Source organism: Diabrotica virgifera, chromosome 3 (assembly GCF_917563875.1).
Source record: "Diabrotica virgifera virgifera chromosome 3, PGI_DIABVI_V3a".
In the NCBI taxonomy this organism is placed as follows: domain Eukaryota; kingdom Metazoa; phylum Arthropoda; class Insecta; order Coleoptera; family Chrysomelidae; genus Diabrotica; species Diabrotica virgifera.
Genome location: NC_065445.1, coordinates 129,031,486 through 129,049,097, shown reverse-complemented (window position 1 = coordinate 129,049,097; position 17,612 = coordinate 129,031,486). Strand labels below are relative to the sequence as shown.

The following is a 17,612-nucleotide window of genomic DNA, read 5'->3' as shown; positions in this document are numbered from 1 at the left end:
TAGTTTATGTTTTTTTATGACTCTTTTTTTCTGTTGTTTTTGTTGTTGTTTTTTTACTTATTTTTTTTTTGTTTTTGTTTATTTTTATTTGCAGGTATTAAATTTGTTTTTTTTTTCGGTACATACTTACAAAATGGAAGAGTCACGGTTGATTGTCCTAACCATCTTGATATATAGAATTTCGAGAAACTTCTAAGAGAAATCTGGCTGCACTGTTGATACGGATCTAGCGACAAAAGTATCGGTTTTATTGAGCGCATAAGATGCATGGAAGTTTTTTGGTATTTCCGTGATGTATTTCGCAAATAAAAGTGTTTTTCTTGTGAGGATACTAATCGTTTATGCTAGTTTTGGTTTTAATCGTGCAGATGAATATAAGATAGGTACGTATTATGAGTTTACAAAAGAAAACACCGTAGCTTAAAATTACCAGTTCAGGTCAAAGTCATACTTATCAATGTCAATTTTGGCATATTTATTACAAATAAATCGAAATTATGCTTTTGAATTAGTGAAATACATTTAAAAACAATTGCAGTTCAGAACAAGTTCCAGAAATTGTGTTTCTGAAACAAAATATTTTTGGTTCAACTGGTCAGATTTCTATTTAATCATTTTTTGTCATTTTAGAGGTTGCTAAAAATATACATAATTTTATGAAATTTAAATACACAATTTCCAGTTAAAATGTAAACAGTTTAAGAAATTTCAATTTTATATAAGTAATTGTTTATATAAATTTGGCAATATTTTTGAAGCGAGACGTGGAGCAGATACAACACATCCAGATGATAATATAGTGTAATTAAGTCATATTTAAACCAATGCAATACCAGTTTTCGTATATTAAATAATAAAGCAGAAAACTTTTCTGTTTTTGAGTTAGTGAAATACATTTAAAAACAATTATTGCAGTCTAGAGCTAGTTCCAGAAATTTTGTTCTATGAAGCAAAATATTTTTGGTTCAACTCGTCAGATTTCCAATTAATCATTTGTCATTTTAGAAAATGCTAAAAATATAATTGTATGAATTTTACATAAACAATCTGCAGTTAAAATGTAAACAGTTTAAGAAATTCAAATTTCATGTAATTGAAAATGATTTAAATTTGTCAAAAAGAACAAAATGTTTTAATCATGATAAAATATATTAATTTAACCTATACCAAGAGACAAAATACCTATTAGTACGTCTTTTAAAGGTAAAATATTGCAAAACCTCTAAATTTTAATCACCCGCTTTAATTGACATGAAATTTAACATACACATAGCTAACAAGTCAAAGAAAAAAAGTGATATTGTGCCGATGTGTGCTTTTGCCATAGGGGCGAGTTTCACGCCATTTTGGGGGGGAAAAATATCTGTTCGAAATAAGTCTGGAAATGGATAAAACAACTAATTCTAAGCAACTTTTGTGCTATAAAGTTTTTTCACAAGGTTAATACTTTTAGAGTTATTTGCGAGTAAATATGTTAATTTTTCTACAAAATAACCACGTTTTCAGACGGTTTTTGGCAAATAACTTAAAAAGTAAGTATTTGGTCGAAATAAAATTCTTATCAAAAATATAGCACGTAAAAAAGTGAAAATAATGGTGTATATATTAGGTCACTATACCAAATAGAAGCAGAGTTATAGCTAATGAAAAATAGGTTCATATTCGTCAAATTACAGATCGAATATCTTAACGTGCCATAACCAAAAAACGAAGCATTTTTTTGGGGAAAACTCATTTTAACTTTTTTAAAGTGTTTAAAAAATGCGTATTTTTGTTTTTTTTAATTTTTTAGCATCAAAAGTAAACAAGTTACGCTCAAAATAAAGTTGGTTCCTTTTTTTGGTAAGAAATCTGGAAAATCACCCCCTAATTAGCATTTCAAATGAACTTAATTGTTGCCACTTCACAAGTTTTTTACTCTCCTATGTATTGATCATATGATCTGTAAATTTCATCGGTTCAAAGTCCTTATTTTTGAAAGAGCTGTAGTTAAAAGGGCTTGAACGAGTCACTTATCACGAGTGTATGCAAATTTGGAAACATCGAATCTTAACCAATTTTTGTCTTACAGAAAAACAAAAAATACAAAATATTCAGAAAAGTAAAGCCGACTTTTTTTATTGTTTAAGGTTTTTGGAAACTAACAATTTTTAAGTTATATTGAAAAAAAGCATTTTTTCAAAATTAAAATTTTTAAAAATTTTATTTTAAAACCAAATTTTTCAAAAATAAGCACTTTGAATCGATGAAACTTACAGATCATATAAACACAACATAAGTAAAGTAACTTGTGAAGCGGTAAGTTACTAATTGGGGGGTGATCTTCCTGATTTTTTTTTGCCAAAACAAAAGGGACCAACTTTATTTTGAGCGTAACTTGCTTACACTTGATGCTAGAAATTTTTTTTATAAAAACAGAAATAAAGCTTTTTTAAACACTTTAAAAAAGTTGTAATGTGTTTTCTCCAAGAATGCTTCATTATTTGGATATTTCACATTGAATTATTCTATTTGAAATTTTTCGAATACGAACCTATTTTCCATTAGCCATAACTCTGTTTTTGCTAAGTAGAGAGACCTAATATATGCACTGTTTTTTTTTTTCACTTTTTTATAGGCTATAGTTTTGCTAAGAATATTTTTTTTGACAACATGTTTACGTTGTGAGTTATTTGAGAAAAACCGACTAAAAACGTGGTTATTTTGTTGAAAAATGAATATATTCACTTGCAAATAACTCGAAAAGTATTGATTTTGTGAAAAAACTTGATAGAAAAAAAGTTGCTTATAATTAGTCAGTTTATCCATTTCGGGACTTACCTTGGACATATATTTTTTCACCCCCGAGATGGGGTGAAACTCACTTCCAGGGCAAAAGCACACATCGGCACCATATCACTTTTTTTCTTTGACATGTTAGCTATGCGTGCGCCAAATTTCATGTCAATCCAAGCGGTTTTTCAAAATTTATAGTAAAAACCGTGAAAGATTGTATTAGTCCTGTCGCCAGGGGGGGTACAACGGCCTCGTTAATTCAGATGGACTTAACCAAGTTTTTTTTATGTATTTTGACCCGTAGAACACGAATTTTTTGGGTAACAGTTGATCCGGATGTCGATAAGATTGTTATAGACCAAGAACTTGAGGAATCAAATAACAGCGATTTTTGGCAAAACAATACAATATTTTGTATTTTTTGGGTCATTTTAAGCAAAAAATATTTCTACAAGTTTTTTAGTAGGATGCACAGTTTTCGAGATAAACGCGGTTGAACTTTCAAAAAATCGAAAAACTGCAATTTTTAAACCCGAATAACTTTTGATTAAAAAATAAAATAGCAATTCTGCTTAGCGCCTTTGAAAGTTCAAGTCATATTATGTCGGTTTTGATTATTTGCATTGCTAAAAATTTATTGTGTTATTGTTAAACAAAGCTACAAACAACTAGTGCGTGAGTGATGTTTCTATGATTTCTCATTTAAAATCGAACGAATAGGTAGAATAGGTACTAGTGCAATCAAGACTATTTCTACGTTACATGCGTTAAAACGCATGTAAAAGCACGGGAAACCGTACGTGTTTATAGCTTTGTTAAACAATAAAAAAATAAATTTTTACCAATGCAAATAATCAAAATCGATATAATTTGACTTAAACTTTCAAATGCGGTAAGCAGACTTGCTATTTTATTTTTTAATCAAAAGTTATTCGGGTTCAAAAATTGCAATTTTTCGATTTTTTTAAAGTTCAACCGCGTTTATCTCGAAAACTGTGCATCCTACGAAAAAACTTGTAGAAATATTTTTTACTTAAAATGGCCCAAAAAATACAAAATATTGTTTTGTTTTGCCAAAAATCGCTGTTATTTGATTCCTCAAGTTCTTGGTCTATAACAATCTTATCGACATCCGGATCAACTGTTACCCAAAAAATTCGTGTTCTACGGGTCAAAATACATAAAAAAAACTTGAGTAAGTCCATCTGAATTAACGAGGCCGTTGTACCCCCCCTGGCGACAGGACTATATGTACTATATGTATTTGTTTTCATGCTTTTATTAGCCCTTAGCGATCGGAATAGAAATAGACGTAAACATAATTTCTCTGCCTCTTTTATAGTCAAATTCTGCAACAAATTTATCTTACGAATTTTACGTTTAGTGGGCATATACACTTAGTATTTCAGTTATAGTAATTTAACTAAAAAACACGTGCCTAGTGTACATAAAATTCGTTAGAGATTTGTTAAAAAATTTGACTATAAATGTGACAAAGAGAGTATTCTCATTTCTATTCTTATTCCGGTACTAGTTCTTAAAATTAAATATTATTATTATTTTTCTTTATCTTTGTTTAAAAGCATTATTAGGCACTGTCAACGTTTAGGTACTTAATAGCTTTTATCTTTAAGTGGTCTGCCCTGTACCAGTTTACCCTCTTGACAGATTTTTGAGCGTGTGGTGGCTATTGCAGTGATTGTCTTGTTATATCGGTCATTAATAATTTATTTTGCTAAATATTTTTTTTTCTTCTTCTTCCTGCTTCCTTAATAGGCTCGCGCCTGTTCAATCTTTGGATGCCTCCTCACTAGATATTCAGGTTTTCACTCCATCTCTTTATTGGCCTTCCTATACTCATTCGGCCGTTTGGTGATCTGTCTCGTGCTATCTTTACCAGTCTTCCTTCTCCCATTCTGCTTGTATGGCTATACCATCTTTTTTCTTTTCAGTGTTCAGTCATTTATGTTCTCTACATTAGAGTTTTCCTGAGGTCTGTGCTACCTTGTCTGTTCCATAATCAGTCATCAGTCTTTTTATCCTTGTGGTGGCAGGTCTTGTTTCCGCAGTGTTAGTCATAATTGGCCTAACTACTGTTGGTGTGAGTTTTTATTGAATCTCACCCCACCGTGGCAAAAAGGGTTTAATTATTTCCTTTTGCCTAATTGGACAGAGGTGAATATTTTAGGACCACACCCGTATGTCCCGTCCTTCGATATAAACAAACTAGTGAACTTTTAGGAGAACTGGTTCTAAGAATTTAATTTGGTCTGGTTTTATAGTTACTAATTAACAGGATATGAAGGGGTTGTGCCCACGAAAAAAAAATGATAAGCGACAAAAACATTTATTAACAAGAGTTTAACAAATAAGCGTCTTAACGATAAATTGTCTTAGTAGCGAAAGAAAGAGAAAAGAGTCTATTATACAAATTTCCCCGAGACAATTAGCGAGAGGAGTAATTATTGTGAGCGGGAGAACAAGAGAGCAAAACACGAACTAGTCGCCTTGAACGCTGAGAAGGGACTGCTGAAATTCTATTCAAATCACTGCATTATTATCTTAGTTTACACTATTCTGCCTGAAAAGGGCCACACACATGTTACTCTTCTTTGGCAAAGCGACCTGCCTACCCCGAAGACGATAAAAATGCAACCATATGTCTATTTTATAAAACACACAACGGTAACACTCAAGTTTTCAGAGAATTAAATCTTCTAAACACAATACAGATTGATGGATTCGACCGTTACTTGATGGAAGTTCATTTTATCTAACAATAAAACACGAAAACGTTTGTTTTCTATACTTCCACAAAATTTATTATATCTAAGTGACTACAGCTGTTTCGGCGGAGTGCCTTTCTCAAGTAATATAGTTTACAATGTGTATTTGCCTTTTTAATCTTCAACTGAAGAGGTTGAGGAGTGGGGAGCTGTTTGTCTCGAGTTGGTCATTCAGAATTATATCTGTATTTTTCAGTTTATTAATTTCCATAGATTCTAAAAAAGATAGCTTAAGGCCTTTATTTTGAATATGTAGAATTTGAAACTCTTCATTGAAAGAATGATTATGATCTAGAAGGTGAAGTGCGTATGTAGAAGTGTCTGTTTTTCTATTGTTGAATGCCCTTTTGTGTTCTGCTATCCGTTTGTCAAAAGTTCTGCCAGTTTGACCGATGTACGCTTTGAACGTTGAATGCTTTACAGGAACTAACAGACAACTTGACCAATTTCTATCATATATTAATTCACTTCATAATAATATTGAGTTTACAGTAGAAACAGAACAGAATAACTCTATAAACTTTCTAGATGTAACGATTTCCAGACTACACAACAAACATGAGTTCTCCATATATCATAAACCTACCCATACTGACACAACTATACACAATTCATCATCCCATCCTACACAACACAAATTAGCAGCCTACCATAGCATGATACATAGACTGACAGAAATTCCCATGACAAAAAATAACTTCGAAATAGAACTAAACATCATTAAACAAATAGCAGTAAACAACGGCTATAACGAACAAACAGTTAACAAAATTTTAAACCAAAAACTCCATAAGAAAGCCCTGAAATTAGTGTATCCACCACCACAGAAAGAACCCAGTACCTTCTGCTCTCTCACATATACTGGCAAGATAACAACAACAATAGCCAGATACATAAAAAAGAAAGGAATAACACCAGCTTTCAGAACTAACAACAACTTAAGCAAATATATTAAGAACAATAAAAGCCGAAAGAGAAAGCAACTACAGAGTGGTGTGTACAAACTAACTTGTGGTGACTGTCCGAAAACGTACATCGGTCAAACTGGCAGAACTTTTGACAAACGGATAGCAGAACACAAAAGGGCATTCAACAATAGAAAAACAGACACTTCTACATACGCACTTCACCTTCTAGATCATAATCATTCTTTCAATGAAGAGTTTCAAATTCTACATATTCAAAATAAAGGCCTTAAGCTATCTTTTTTAGAATCTATGGAAATTAATAAACTGAAAAATACAGATATAATTCTGAATGACCAACTCGAGACAAACAGCTCCCCACTCCTCAACCTCTTCAGTTGAAGATTAAAAAGGCAAATACACATTGTAAACTATATTACTTGAGAAAGGCACTCCGCCGAAACAGCTGTAGTCACTTAGATATAATAAATTTTGTGGAAGTATAGAAAACAAACGTTTTCGTGTTTTATTGTTAGACAATACAGATTGTCCCAACAGATTTACAAGAGAGATTTACAAAAATGCGAATTACTTTAACTGTTGTTTTCACAACAACTGTCCTATAAATTTTGGCCTTTGTTTCTGTCCGCATATGTGGCTTGCACCAGATAGTGTGTTAAAGACGTCCTGCTATTCTGCTGGCTTTTTGTTGGACAACTTCCGCTTCTGTATCTCCATATCTGTGTACTAGTACTCCTAGGTAGCTGATACTTTTATCTTGCTGGATTATTTTGCTGTCCACTTCCAGATTGCACCTTACTGGGCCTTCAGAGATTGCCATATTTTTGCAGTTACTTGAGCGCCGCAGATTATCATATGTGGAGAAACCTGCTACCCTGCAGATGCACCTCGATCATATATTGGCTTAACACAGGGGAGTTCGTTACGGGGGGACCGAAAAAATAAATCTATCCTTAAAAAGACTCGAAATTGTCAGATTAAGATAAGGTAAATTAAGTACATGCAAAAGAGTGTATATTTCAAAAATCTGATGATTTGAGCGTCAGGAAGGCTTTGAGAGCGTAAGGAAATTGGTGAGTCAAAAAGTTTCACAAAAAAGCGAATATTTTGCGAAATTAACGTCAGATCGAAAAAATAAAAAATACGTTTTCAATATTTTTTAAAAATCTATCGAATGATACCAAACATGACCCCTCACGGAGAGGGGTGAGGTGTAAATTTAAAGTTTTAAATATAAATCCCGCGACAATTCGCAAAATAAACATCAAATTGAAAAACTACAAAATACACGTATTCAGTATTTTTGAAAAATCTATCGAATGGTACCAAACGCGACTCCCCACGGAGGTGGGGTGGGGGGCTACTTTAAAATATTAAATAGGAGGTCCAAATTTTTATTGCAGATTTGGATTCTTTACATAAAAATAAGCAACTTTTATTTGAAACTTTTTTCAAATTATGGATAAATGGCGCTATAATCGGAAACAACGATTGTTGGAAATTTTACTTAACTTTTTTTGGTTTTAGGACCTAATAATCACAACCCAATAGGCCCCCATAGCGCTCGAGTGACTCCAAATTTAGCGTACTTTCCTCCCCTACTATTTTTGTTTTATTTGGTGATATTATCATGTTGAACTTTCTAACTGTTATATTAAATTGATACAAAAGTATTTGAAGGTCATCTTCACCCTTTGTAATAAGTATGGCATCATTTTCAGACTATAGAGATCATTTTTCTTCACACATTATGTACCCTTTACTCAGGCTTTTGACTTAATGAATAATTTCATCCATGATGAGGTTAAACAGCAGCGGGCTCAATGAGTCTCCTTGATGTATGCCTCTTTTCACTGGTATCGGCTGTGTTAGTTTTTTATCTACTTATAATACTTGATAATATCTTATGGTCTGTTTCGTTTATATAGCAGGTGAATTACCTTATTCAGCTCCACACAGTAGAATGCCTTTTGTAGGTCTATAAAGCAAGAGTAAGCCGGGACGTTGTATTCTAGTGATTTTCCATGACTTGCCTGACGACAAAAACTGCATCGTTACGGGCATAATTTCATAATTTTTTTAACCCGATTTATTTTTTTATTTTTTTTTTTTTTTTGGTGCTGACAACTATATTGTTATTTCGTCGGGTTACAAGCAAAATACACTAACTCAGTTTTTGTCATTTTTAACTTAATTACATATTGATATGGCAATTTGTTTAGTTTATGTACTAGCAAAGTCCACTAAGTATTTTCTCATCTTTGGCAACACTAAACAATAAAACTTGACATTCACTAAGTGTTTACAACAAATTTTTGTTTAGGACAAATCCATTAAGTGACTTAGTGGATTTTGAAGTGGATTTTATTGGTTAACTTTACGCTTTATGTATGGTGATTGATTAGTCAGTCGTGTCGCAGTCCCAGTCGTTGAAACAAAAACTTCATTATGAAATTTATTGACAAAATATTTGTCAACGTTAAAAAGTTTGAGAACGAAATTGTAAATTTGTCGGACAAGAGATCGACAATCTTTATTTATTAAATATAATTATTTGAAATTGAAAATTAAAGGTCGCGTCATATTATAATGCACGTCGCGTTTTCGGCACGTAGCGTTTGCAGACCGTCAATCGGACTGCCCATTCACATTATCATACATAGAACGTTTACGTTGGTTTCAGTTTGGTGTGGTGCAGATGTGTTTATTGTCACAACACATGTTTACATGACAAATTGCCTCGAAAACTACTTTTTAAATTAGACCGGGCAGTATCGTCGCCCCTGCTAGCGAAATTATTCCGATTCGATATTTTTAAACAAACTTACTCAAAAAGAAGTCCTTATAACATATCCACAGGGTGCCGAGCGGTACCGTGGTCGAAAAATTGTTTAAACTTTTTTTTTAAACAAATTCACAAAAATATTTTTTTTTATTTCGAGCAATATTTTTTTAGATAAACTGGGTCATTCTGGGCAAAAAAGGTCTCTTGTCATTTTTCTCTAAAATTGATTGTTGTCGAGTTACATGCGATTAAAAATTTGAAAAATGCGAAAAGGCCATTTTCAAGGCTTAATAACTCGATTAAAAGTATTATTATGAATTTCAATAAGTGACCAAATCAAGTTTCAAACCCCTTCTTCAAGGTCCCAAAGAGATTTTTGTCATTATTTTACTACAAAGCTGTTATTTTTAGTTATTAACAATTAGCGCTATAGTCCAACTGTATCGTCGCCCCCGTTAGCGAAACTATTTCGATTAGATGTTTTTGCACAAACTTACTCAAAAAGAGTCCTTATAACAAACACATCCACAGGGTGCCGGGCGGTGCCGTTGTCAAAAAATTGTTTTAACAATTCTTATTAAACAAATTCACAAAAATAATTTTTTCATTACGAACGATATTTTTTTAGATAATTTGGGTTATTCTTAGCAAAAAACATATCTTGCAAATGCGGAAATGGCCATATAACTCGACAACAATCAATTTTAGAGAAAAATCACAAGAGACCTTTTTTGCCCAGAATAACTCAAATTATTATTAATTTGGGTTTAATTAAATTATTAATAAAAAATTATTTTTGTGAATTTGTTTAACAAAAATTGTTTAAACAATTTTTAGACCACGGCACCGCCCGGAACCCTGTTGATGTGTTATAAGGACCTCTTTTTGAGTAAGTTTGTGCAAAAAAATCTAATTTCGCTAACGGGGGCGACGATACAGTTGGACTATAGCGGTAATTGTTAATAGTTAAAAATAACAGCTTTGTAATAAAATAATGACAAAAATCTCTTCAGGACCTTGAAGAAGTTGTTTGAAACTTGATTTGGTCACTTATTGAAATTCATAATAATAATTTTTAATCGAGTTATTAAGCCTTGATTTTTCGCAATTTTAGAGAAAAATGACAAGAATTACCCAAATTATCTAAAAAAAATATTGCTCGAATGAAACAATATTTTTGTGAATTTGTTTAAAAAAGATTGTTTAAACAATTTTTCGACCACGGCACCGCCTGGCACCCTGTGGATATGTTATAAGAACCTCTCTTTGAGTAAATTTGTGCAAAAAATCGAATCGGAATAATTTCGCTAGCGAGGGCGACGATACTGACCGGTCTAAATACTCGGTATCAAATTCAAAGAAATACCTACATAAACAACAAGGGTAAAACGACCCGTATCTGTCAACATCCGAAAAATATTGTTTTCGAATGAACCGAACGCAGACGTAACGTGTCTTATACGCTACGTTACGTGTCTTATACGCACAATATGAATGGTTCAATTTAAAAACCATTAAATTATATTTTTCGCAAACGAAACGCTACGTGACGAAAACGCGACGTGCATTATAATATGAGGCGACCTTAAGAGTTTTGTAATAAGAAAACTACCGCGCGAGAGTGACATCTTGCGGGTGTCGGACTCTACGATTTTGTTATTAAAAACTCCTAATTTTCAATTTAAAGTACTTATATCTAATTAATAAAGATTGTCAGTCCCTTGTCCGACAAATTTACAGCTGTGTTTCGTTAGTCCGACAACGGAAATATGTTAATGACGCGGGACGCGGAAACGTGTCCAAACCTGCATTCTGAAATTTTTCAGAAAGTGGTAGACCCGCTCAAACGAAGCAGTTAAGATCATTTTTAAGACTTTTGTTATCATCTTCCAAAAAGGACGGTGTACTGTGGACTAATACAGACGAATTTTCTGTAAGGAACACAATTTTTCCTTTTTTGAAACCAAAGAAAGATGAATGATTATGAAAAAGGCCGCTCCAGAGGAAAGAACAAAGCTGGAACAAAAGTATCAGATGTATTTAGAAAGAAAAGATGCAGCAATGAAAGAAAAAGATGCCGACAAACAGAGAGCAACTGATAACAATAGTTTCATAACCATTGTCAACATTCGAAATTAGAAAGACTAAGTTTTTCAACCTAATAAAAGTATTTGTAAAATAAAATATTTTTGAAATATTTTTAATTGAAAAACTTATTGGCCCATTTTCCTGGTGACACCTCCAAGGTTTCAACAATATGCAAGCCAGATGGATGCTGCAGTGAAGACAAAAGGGAAGGAATTCTACACTATGCAATTCACAACCCCCGTCTGCAGCTTGGTAAAGTTCCAACGGAAAAAGGACCTAGGTACTCTATAGGAGTAATACTAATATAAAATAAAAATGTATACCATTTTTATTCAGTTGCAATGCGAAGCCAAAACCTACTTAATTTTTACTTAGATTAGAGAGTGCAGCCAGCAATCTTATCGACGATTTCACTTCTTGTTAGAGGCTCTTCAGAGAATGCATAGGCTGCTTTCTCTACTTCTGGTAAAAATTTTTCGACATATTAGTCCCCCATTGCAACTGACGTGACTGATTGCAACTGAGTTACTCTATAGGAGTAATACTAATAGAGTAACTAGGTCCATTTTCCGTTGGAATTTTACCAAGCTGCAGGCCGGTTGGGAATTGCATAGTGTAGAATTCCTTCCCTTTTGTCTTCACTGCAGCATCCATCTGGCTTGCATATTGTAGAAGCCTCCACCAGTCGTCACCAGGAAAATGGGCCAATACGCACCTACTACCTTCACGTCAGTTGCAATGTGGGACTAATATGTCGAAAAATTTTTACCAGGAGTAGAGAAAGCAGCCTATACATTCTCTGAAGAGCCTCTAACAAGAGGTGAAATCGTCGATAAGAGTGCTGGCTGCACTCTCTAATCTAAATAAAAATTAAGTAGGTTTTGGCTTCGTATTGCAACTGAATTAAAATGGTATACACTTTTATTCGAAATTAGCTTGCTTTATTATACAGTAAGAACCACCGTACTAGACACACGGGCTAGCTTATGGGCTAATCCGGTCCGTTTTCAGATGTGACTTTCATCCCTGTCATGCTACTGTCAAGAAACTATTCAAAATAATTGTTTTTCGATACAAAACATACATTAGTTAGTAGTATTATTACTCTGTTTTAAAATAACTTTATTGAAACACCAAGAATAGTACAATACTTTAAAACTTTTACAACTTAACAAAATGACAACTAAAAACGTCAAAATTAGATCAGCTGGATTTAATACAGCTGATCTGTTATTTGTCAACTTGCTATGTTAATATTCGGTTTCTATTCGCGGTGTGAAAGTACTTGGAAAGGAATTGAGAAACGATCGTGCAAGAATAGCAGAGAAATATTGCAACTTTCTTAAATAATTCATATTGTCAATTGAAATTGTCAAATTGACGTACATTTCATATCTACTTCTCATTGAAGACGAAAAATTATATGTTGCTCCACAATATTGATATGATATGCACTTATTATATAAAGGTAAATTTAATTAATTGTATTTTGCTTGCAGTACTGCATTTTAATAACTAATTTTTATTTACTATATACAATTGTTTACATTTTAATAACATAACCTGAATCTTATTTTTTCTTCTTATTATTTTTTTGGACTATGGCCTTGACAATTATCCAGTAACCAGAACTAATATAATTGGCCAATAAAATAATTAAAAGTGCGAATAAAGTTGCAGAGCGTAGAAATAGGTGTCGCTTTGCTGAACTTGCACGGTCCCAATACATATTCTGACGTTCTAAACGTCACTTGACATAAAAATACACATTGCAACAAGTGAAGGGTCTAGGACTGTAATAGCTCAATATTCCTATATGTCTAGTATGGTGGCTCTTCCTGTATACGGAAACTAAACTTACGCAATTTTACAATTTCTGAAGCTGCTACACCTTGTTATTTTTGAACAGAAGTAAATGGAAAAAGAGGTAGCTGTGAAATTGGCACCTGTTTGTTACTTTATATACAATCATTAACAGAGAATAGAAAAATGTAAAGCATTTAACTATCTTCTCTTATACGTGTGGTGGCAAAAATCGAAACATTCAAATTGCCGCTATATTGCTTCATACTGTTCAATGCCATCCAACCCTTGATGTCATTGAACAGAAGTTTATGGATAGTGGTCATTCCTACGTACTCCTACAGGTGATAAATCTGCTTATAAAAGAAGAGAAATTGAACATAAGGAATTTCTGGATTTGAAGAAACTGACTCAGATGATGATAATAAATAAAAACAAAGACAAGGAAATATGGGTTATTGGTTAAACGTGAAATGTTTTAGGTATCAAAAATATGTGTCCAACGTTATTCAATATAAATATAATTTTGCAGATGAGTATAAAAGTATCCATGTTAATTTTAAACGAACCCTTAGCAAGAGAAACGTTAAAGAGGGCGTTGCACAACTTCTAACCATTTCTAAATTGTACACTAAGCAGTTGCCAATTTCTGAAGCAAAAAAGAGACTTGGTGAAGCTTTGTAAAAAAATATTGTACCTCCTGCTCTTGACTGTTGTTATGAGAGTCTACCAAATTCAATATTAATATGGGACGATGCAGCCAAACCATCATCAATCTGTTAGTGATACAGAGGATGAAGAGATGGTATAAATTAAAATCTCAACTGATGAACTAGTTGCTGGTAAGAGCAAAATGAGCATATTGTGTAAATGTTGGGATATAAAGAGTCTAATGTTCATAATATCATTGAAGGTTTTATTTACAACAGTTTGTGGGCGACCGGTTTCAGCGTTTACAAAATTTGTACGCCATCATCAGGCCCTTCAGATATCTTTGTTCAGTTTCTGAAGGGCCTGATGATATCGTACAAATTGTAAACGCCGAAACCGGTCGCCCACAAACTGTTGTAAATAAAACCTTCAATAAGATTATGAGCATTATTATATCACCACATTTATAAAATCTCAACATTTCAGATTTCCACTATTTGTCTCTGGAAGGTACATACGCTAGCATACGTAAAAAGTCTTGATAAAAAGTTAGTATAAATTAATCAAAAGTGTAGGTCTACGAGTTTAGTTCCTTTATTTCAACAATAAAATTATACTCTATTCCACGAATATACGACTGTGTTGGATTATTTCGACAACGAATATTATATTGTGCAAAATATGAAGAACGAAAATAAATTGCAAATTACATTGCTGTTTATTGGAATAATTTATTAGAGCCATTCACTTTCGTATTTCTTATGTTGCACACTGAAATATTCGTTGTCGCGATAATCCAATACAGTCGTATGTTGGTGGGATGAACCATATAGGCTCTATTTCATTTTCGTATACCATTTCATCCAGGTAGTTTTTGAGGATCACGGTAATCTTGAAGTTCATAAGAGCAGTTTTGCAATTTTCATTACAACTGTACTGCATTTTATAGTTTTTACGTCCAGGATTTTTTAAGTAAGATTGATTCCCTTATCATAATGTGACACATTAGTACTCGGTCACGATTAGTTTAAAGTTTCCGTGGTAAAATGGCCTTTCTAATGTTAATACTCTCCTCTATCTTGTTTCTGAGCTTCCTCCTTTGAGTTCCGAATAGTCGTTACTTACATACCTCAAGTGTTTCAATGTTTTCTGTAAAAGTACGCAAATATTTATCTGATATTAGTTTCTCTCTTGTGGTTTTGCGAATTGCTCTTCCTTAGTTTAGGCGACATTAGTTTTGGACATTAATAAGCTTGTGTTTTTTGGAACCTTTTTGAATACCGAGTTTTTACCTTTGTTGATTTGGTCCATTCTAGCCCTACGATTATAGATGGACTAAGGCTTTGTACTTACAGAGCTGATAATATACCTCCTGACTCTAGTATCTCCATTCGACTTGCCATGCAGGTTTGAGCAAGATACAATACGCCTTTATCTAAGGTTCTGCTGTTTTCTTGTTTAATTGAAAACAGTTTTTTGACTCAAGTCTCCAGTTCAAGATGAAATGAATCAGCATGGAGATTTTAAAAATCATGTAAATAAAGAAGAAATCAAAGAGTAAAAAAATAATTTTAGGAGACTTAATGATGAATAAAAGAAGTAAAAGAACACAAATAAGAAAAGGTTAAACGAATCGGAACTAACGGAAAGTTGAGAGCTTATAGTGGGAAAAGAAAAAAGTGAACAAAAAAATAGAGAGAAAATGTAAAAATATCATAAGACCATCACTGCAAAAAATAACAAAAAAAGGAAACAATAATGAGGAATCTCTCGAAAAATAAGCTTGACGGTGATATACTAATCCCGTATGCCTGCCAATTATGAATATAAAATTCTTAATTGTATGTCAAAAATGCGCAACAGCTACCTCTTAAAACCTACCAAATTTCATTTGCATATCTCAACCGGTTTAGAGTAATAAATAAATAAAATAAAAATGTATACCATTTTTATTCAGTTGCAATGCGAAGGCAAAATAATCCTAGTTTTCACTTAGAATACGCAGCGCAGTCCAGCACTCTAAATCGGAGATTTTTTACTCTTATTGAAGTCATCGTCGGAGAGGCGGAGGCCTGCTGCTCCATACTCGAAGTGACCAACCATGAAAGTTTATCCCCACATTGCAACTGAAGTGTATGGATTAGGTGACTAGCGTCATCTGGCAATTGAAAGGTAAAGTATTCGATCCTAATAGCAACATTAATAACATTGAAAAATATTAAAAATATTACTAAAAGATTTTTTTTTAATTGAAAACTTATTGGTCCATTTCTCTGGTGATACCTCCAAGGCTTCTACAATATACAAGCCAGATGGATGCTGCAATGAAGACAAAAGGGAAGGAATTCTACACTATGCAATTCACAAGCCCCGTCTTCAGCTTGGTAAAGTTCCAACGGAAAATGGACCTAGTTGCTCTATAGGAGTAATACTAATATGAAATAAATAAAAATGTATACCATTTTTATTCAGTTTCAATGCGAAGGCAAAACAATCCTATTTTTCACTTAGAATACGGAGCGCAGTCCAGCACTCTGAATCGGCGATTTTCGACTCTTATTGGAGTTATCGTCGGAGAGGCGTAGGCTTGCTGCTTCATATTCGAAGTGACCAACCATGAAAGCTTGGAAAGTATGGATTAGGTGACTAGAGTCATCTGGCAATTGAAAGGTAAAGTTTTCAATCCTAATAGCAACATTAATAACATTGAAAAATATTAAAAATATTAATAAAAGATTTTTAAATTGAAAACTTATTGGTCCATTTCCGTGGTGACACCTCCAAGGCGTCTACAATATGCCAATAAGTTTTCAATTTAAAAATCTTTTAGTAATATTTTTAATATTTTTCAATATTATTAATGTTGCTATTAGGAATGAAAACTTTACCTTTTAATAAATAAATCGTCAGTTTGTAAGCAAAACTTCAACATCCCGTACCTCGGAAACGAAGCATTTGTAGACATATGTTTATAAAGCAAACACCCTTTATTGATGAATAAGATTGCTAGTTGTTAACCTTCGGATGACCAAGCGGGGGAAATTGTGACCCCAGTGTATGTTTTTCTTTAATAAATTCAAAAGTATTTTTAATTTTTAACTCATTATTTTTTTATTTGACTTTAATATCATTCTAGATATCCTCATATTTTCAAAATAAAAAAAATTCCCTATATTTTACGAATAAAAAATATATTCTGAAGTTGATGTTTAGTAAAATAGCGTCTATTATGTGTAATTACAAGTAGTTTTACGCTAATGACTTCGACTTTGCAAAGTAACAAGACACTTACTCAACATACACACTACACATGACACTAATACTCATGTTGTGACTGGCTGAATGACATAAAGTCCATGCCAAAACAAAAATTAAAAATTAAAAAAAACCTTTATTTTTTTGTTGTTATTTTTGACATTTTTAACTTGGGGTCATTTTCCCCCCCTTGGTCATCCGTGTAACAAAAAAAGGTTGGTCATCGGAAAGTTAAAGTACCTAACTTTTTTATTATCTCACATAAGCGAATGAATCAAAAAACTAAATGTTAAGAAAGCCTAAGCCTACAGCTGAGTTTTAATTTCAATATTTTATATACACTAGAATATTCTGCAGGGTGTTCCAAACTTTGAGGAAAAAACACACTATCATTGTTACACCCGGTATACAATGACACTTATCTCCTTAACAATATTATTATTAAACCGATATTCCCGAAGAATAAAGCTATAATATACTAAAAAAATCACTCAAATCGGACAACAGGTTTAGGAAATACGAGACATCAAAAATATCCCATTT

General features: G+C 32.8%; 1 protein-coding gene across 1 annotated transcript in view; it reads left to right on the top strand.

Moving 5' to 3' along the window:
• The first annotated feature begins 222 nt into the window (after window positions 1-222).
• The window catches only part of LOC114339210 (glutamate receptor ionotropic, kainate 2-like), a 192,667-nt gene continuing 175,277 nt past the window's right edge, over window positions 223-17,612 (top strand). The window contains exon 1 of the mRNA XM_050645520.1: window positions 223-383. Within this exon, the coding sequence (XP_050501477.1) occupies window positions 293-383 (91 nt within the window). The 5' untranslated portion in view covers window positions 223-292. The remainder of the gene's footprint in view (window positions 384-17,612) is intronic.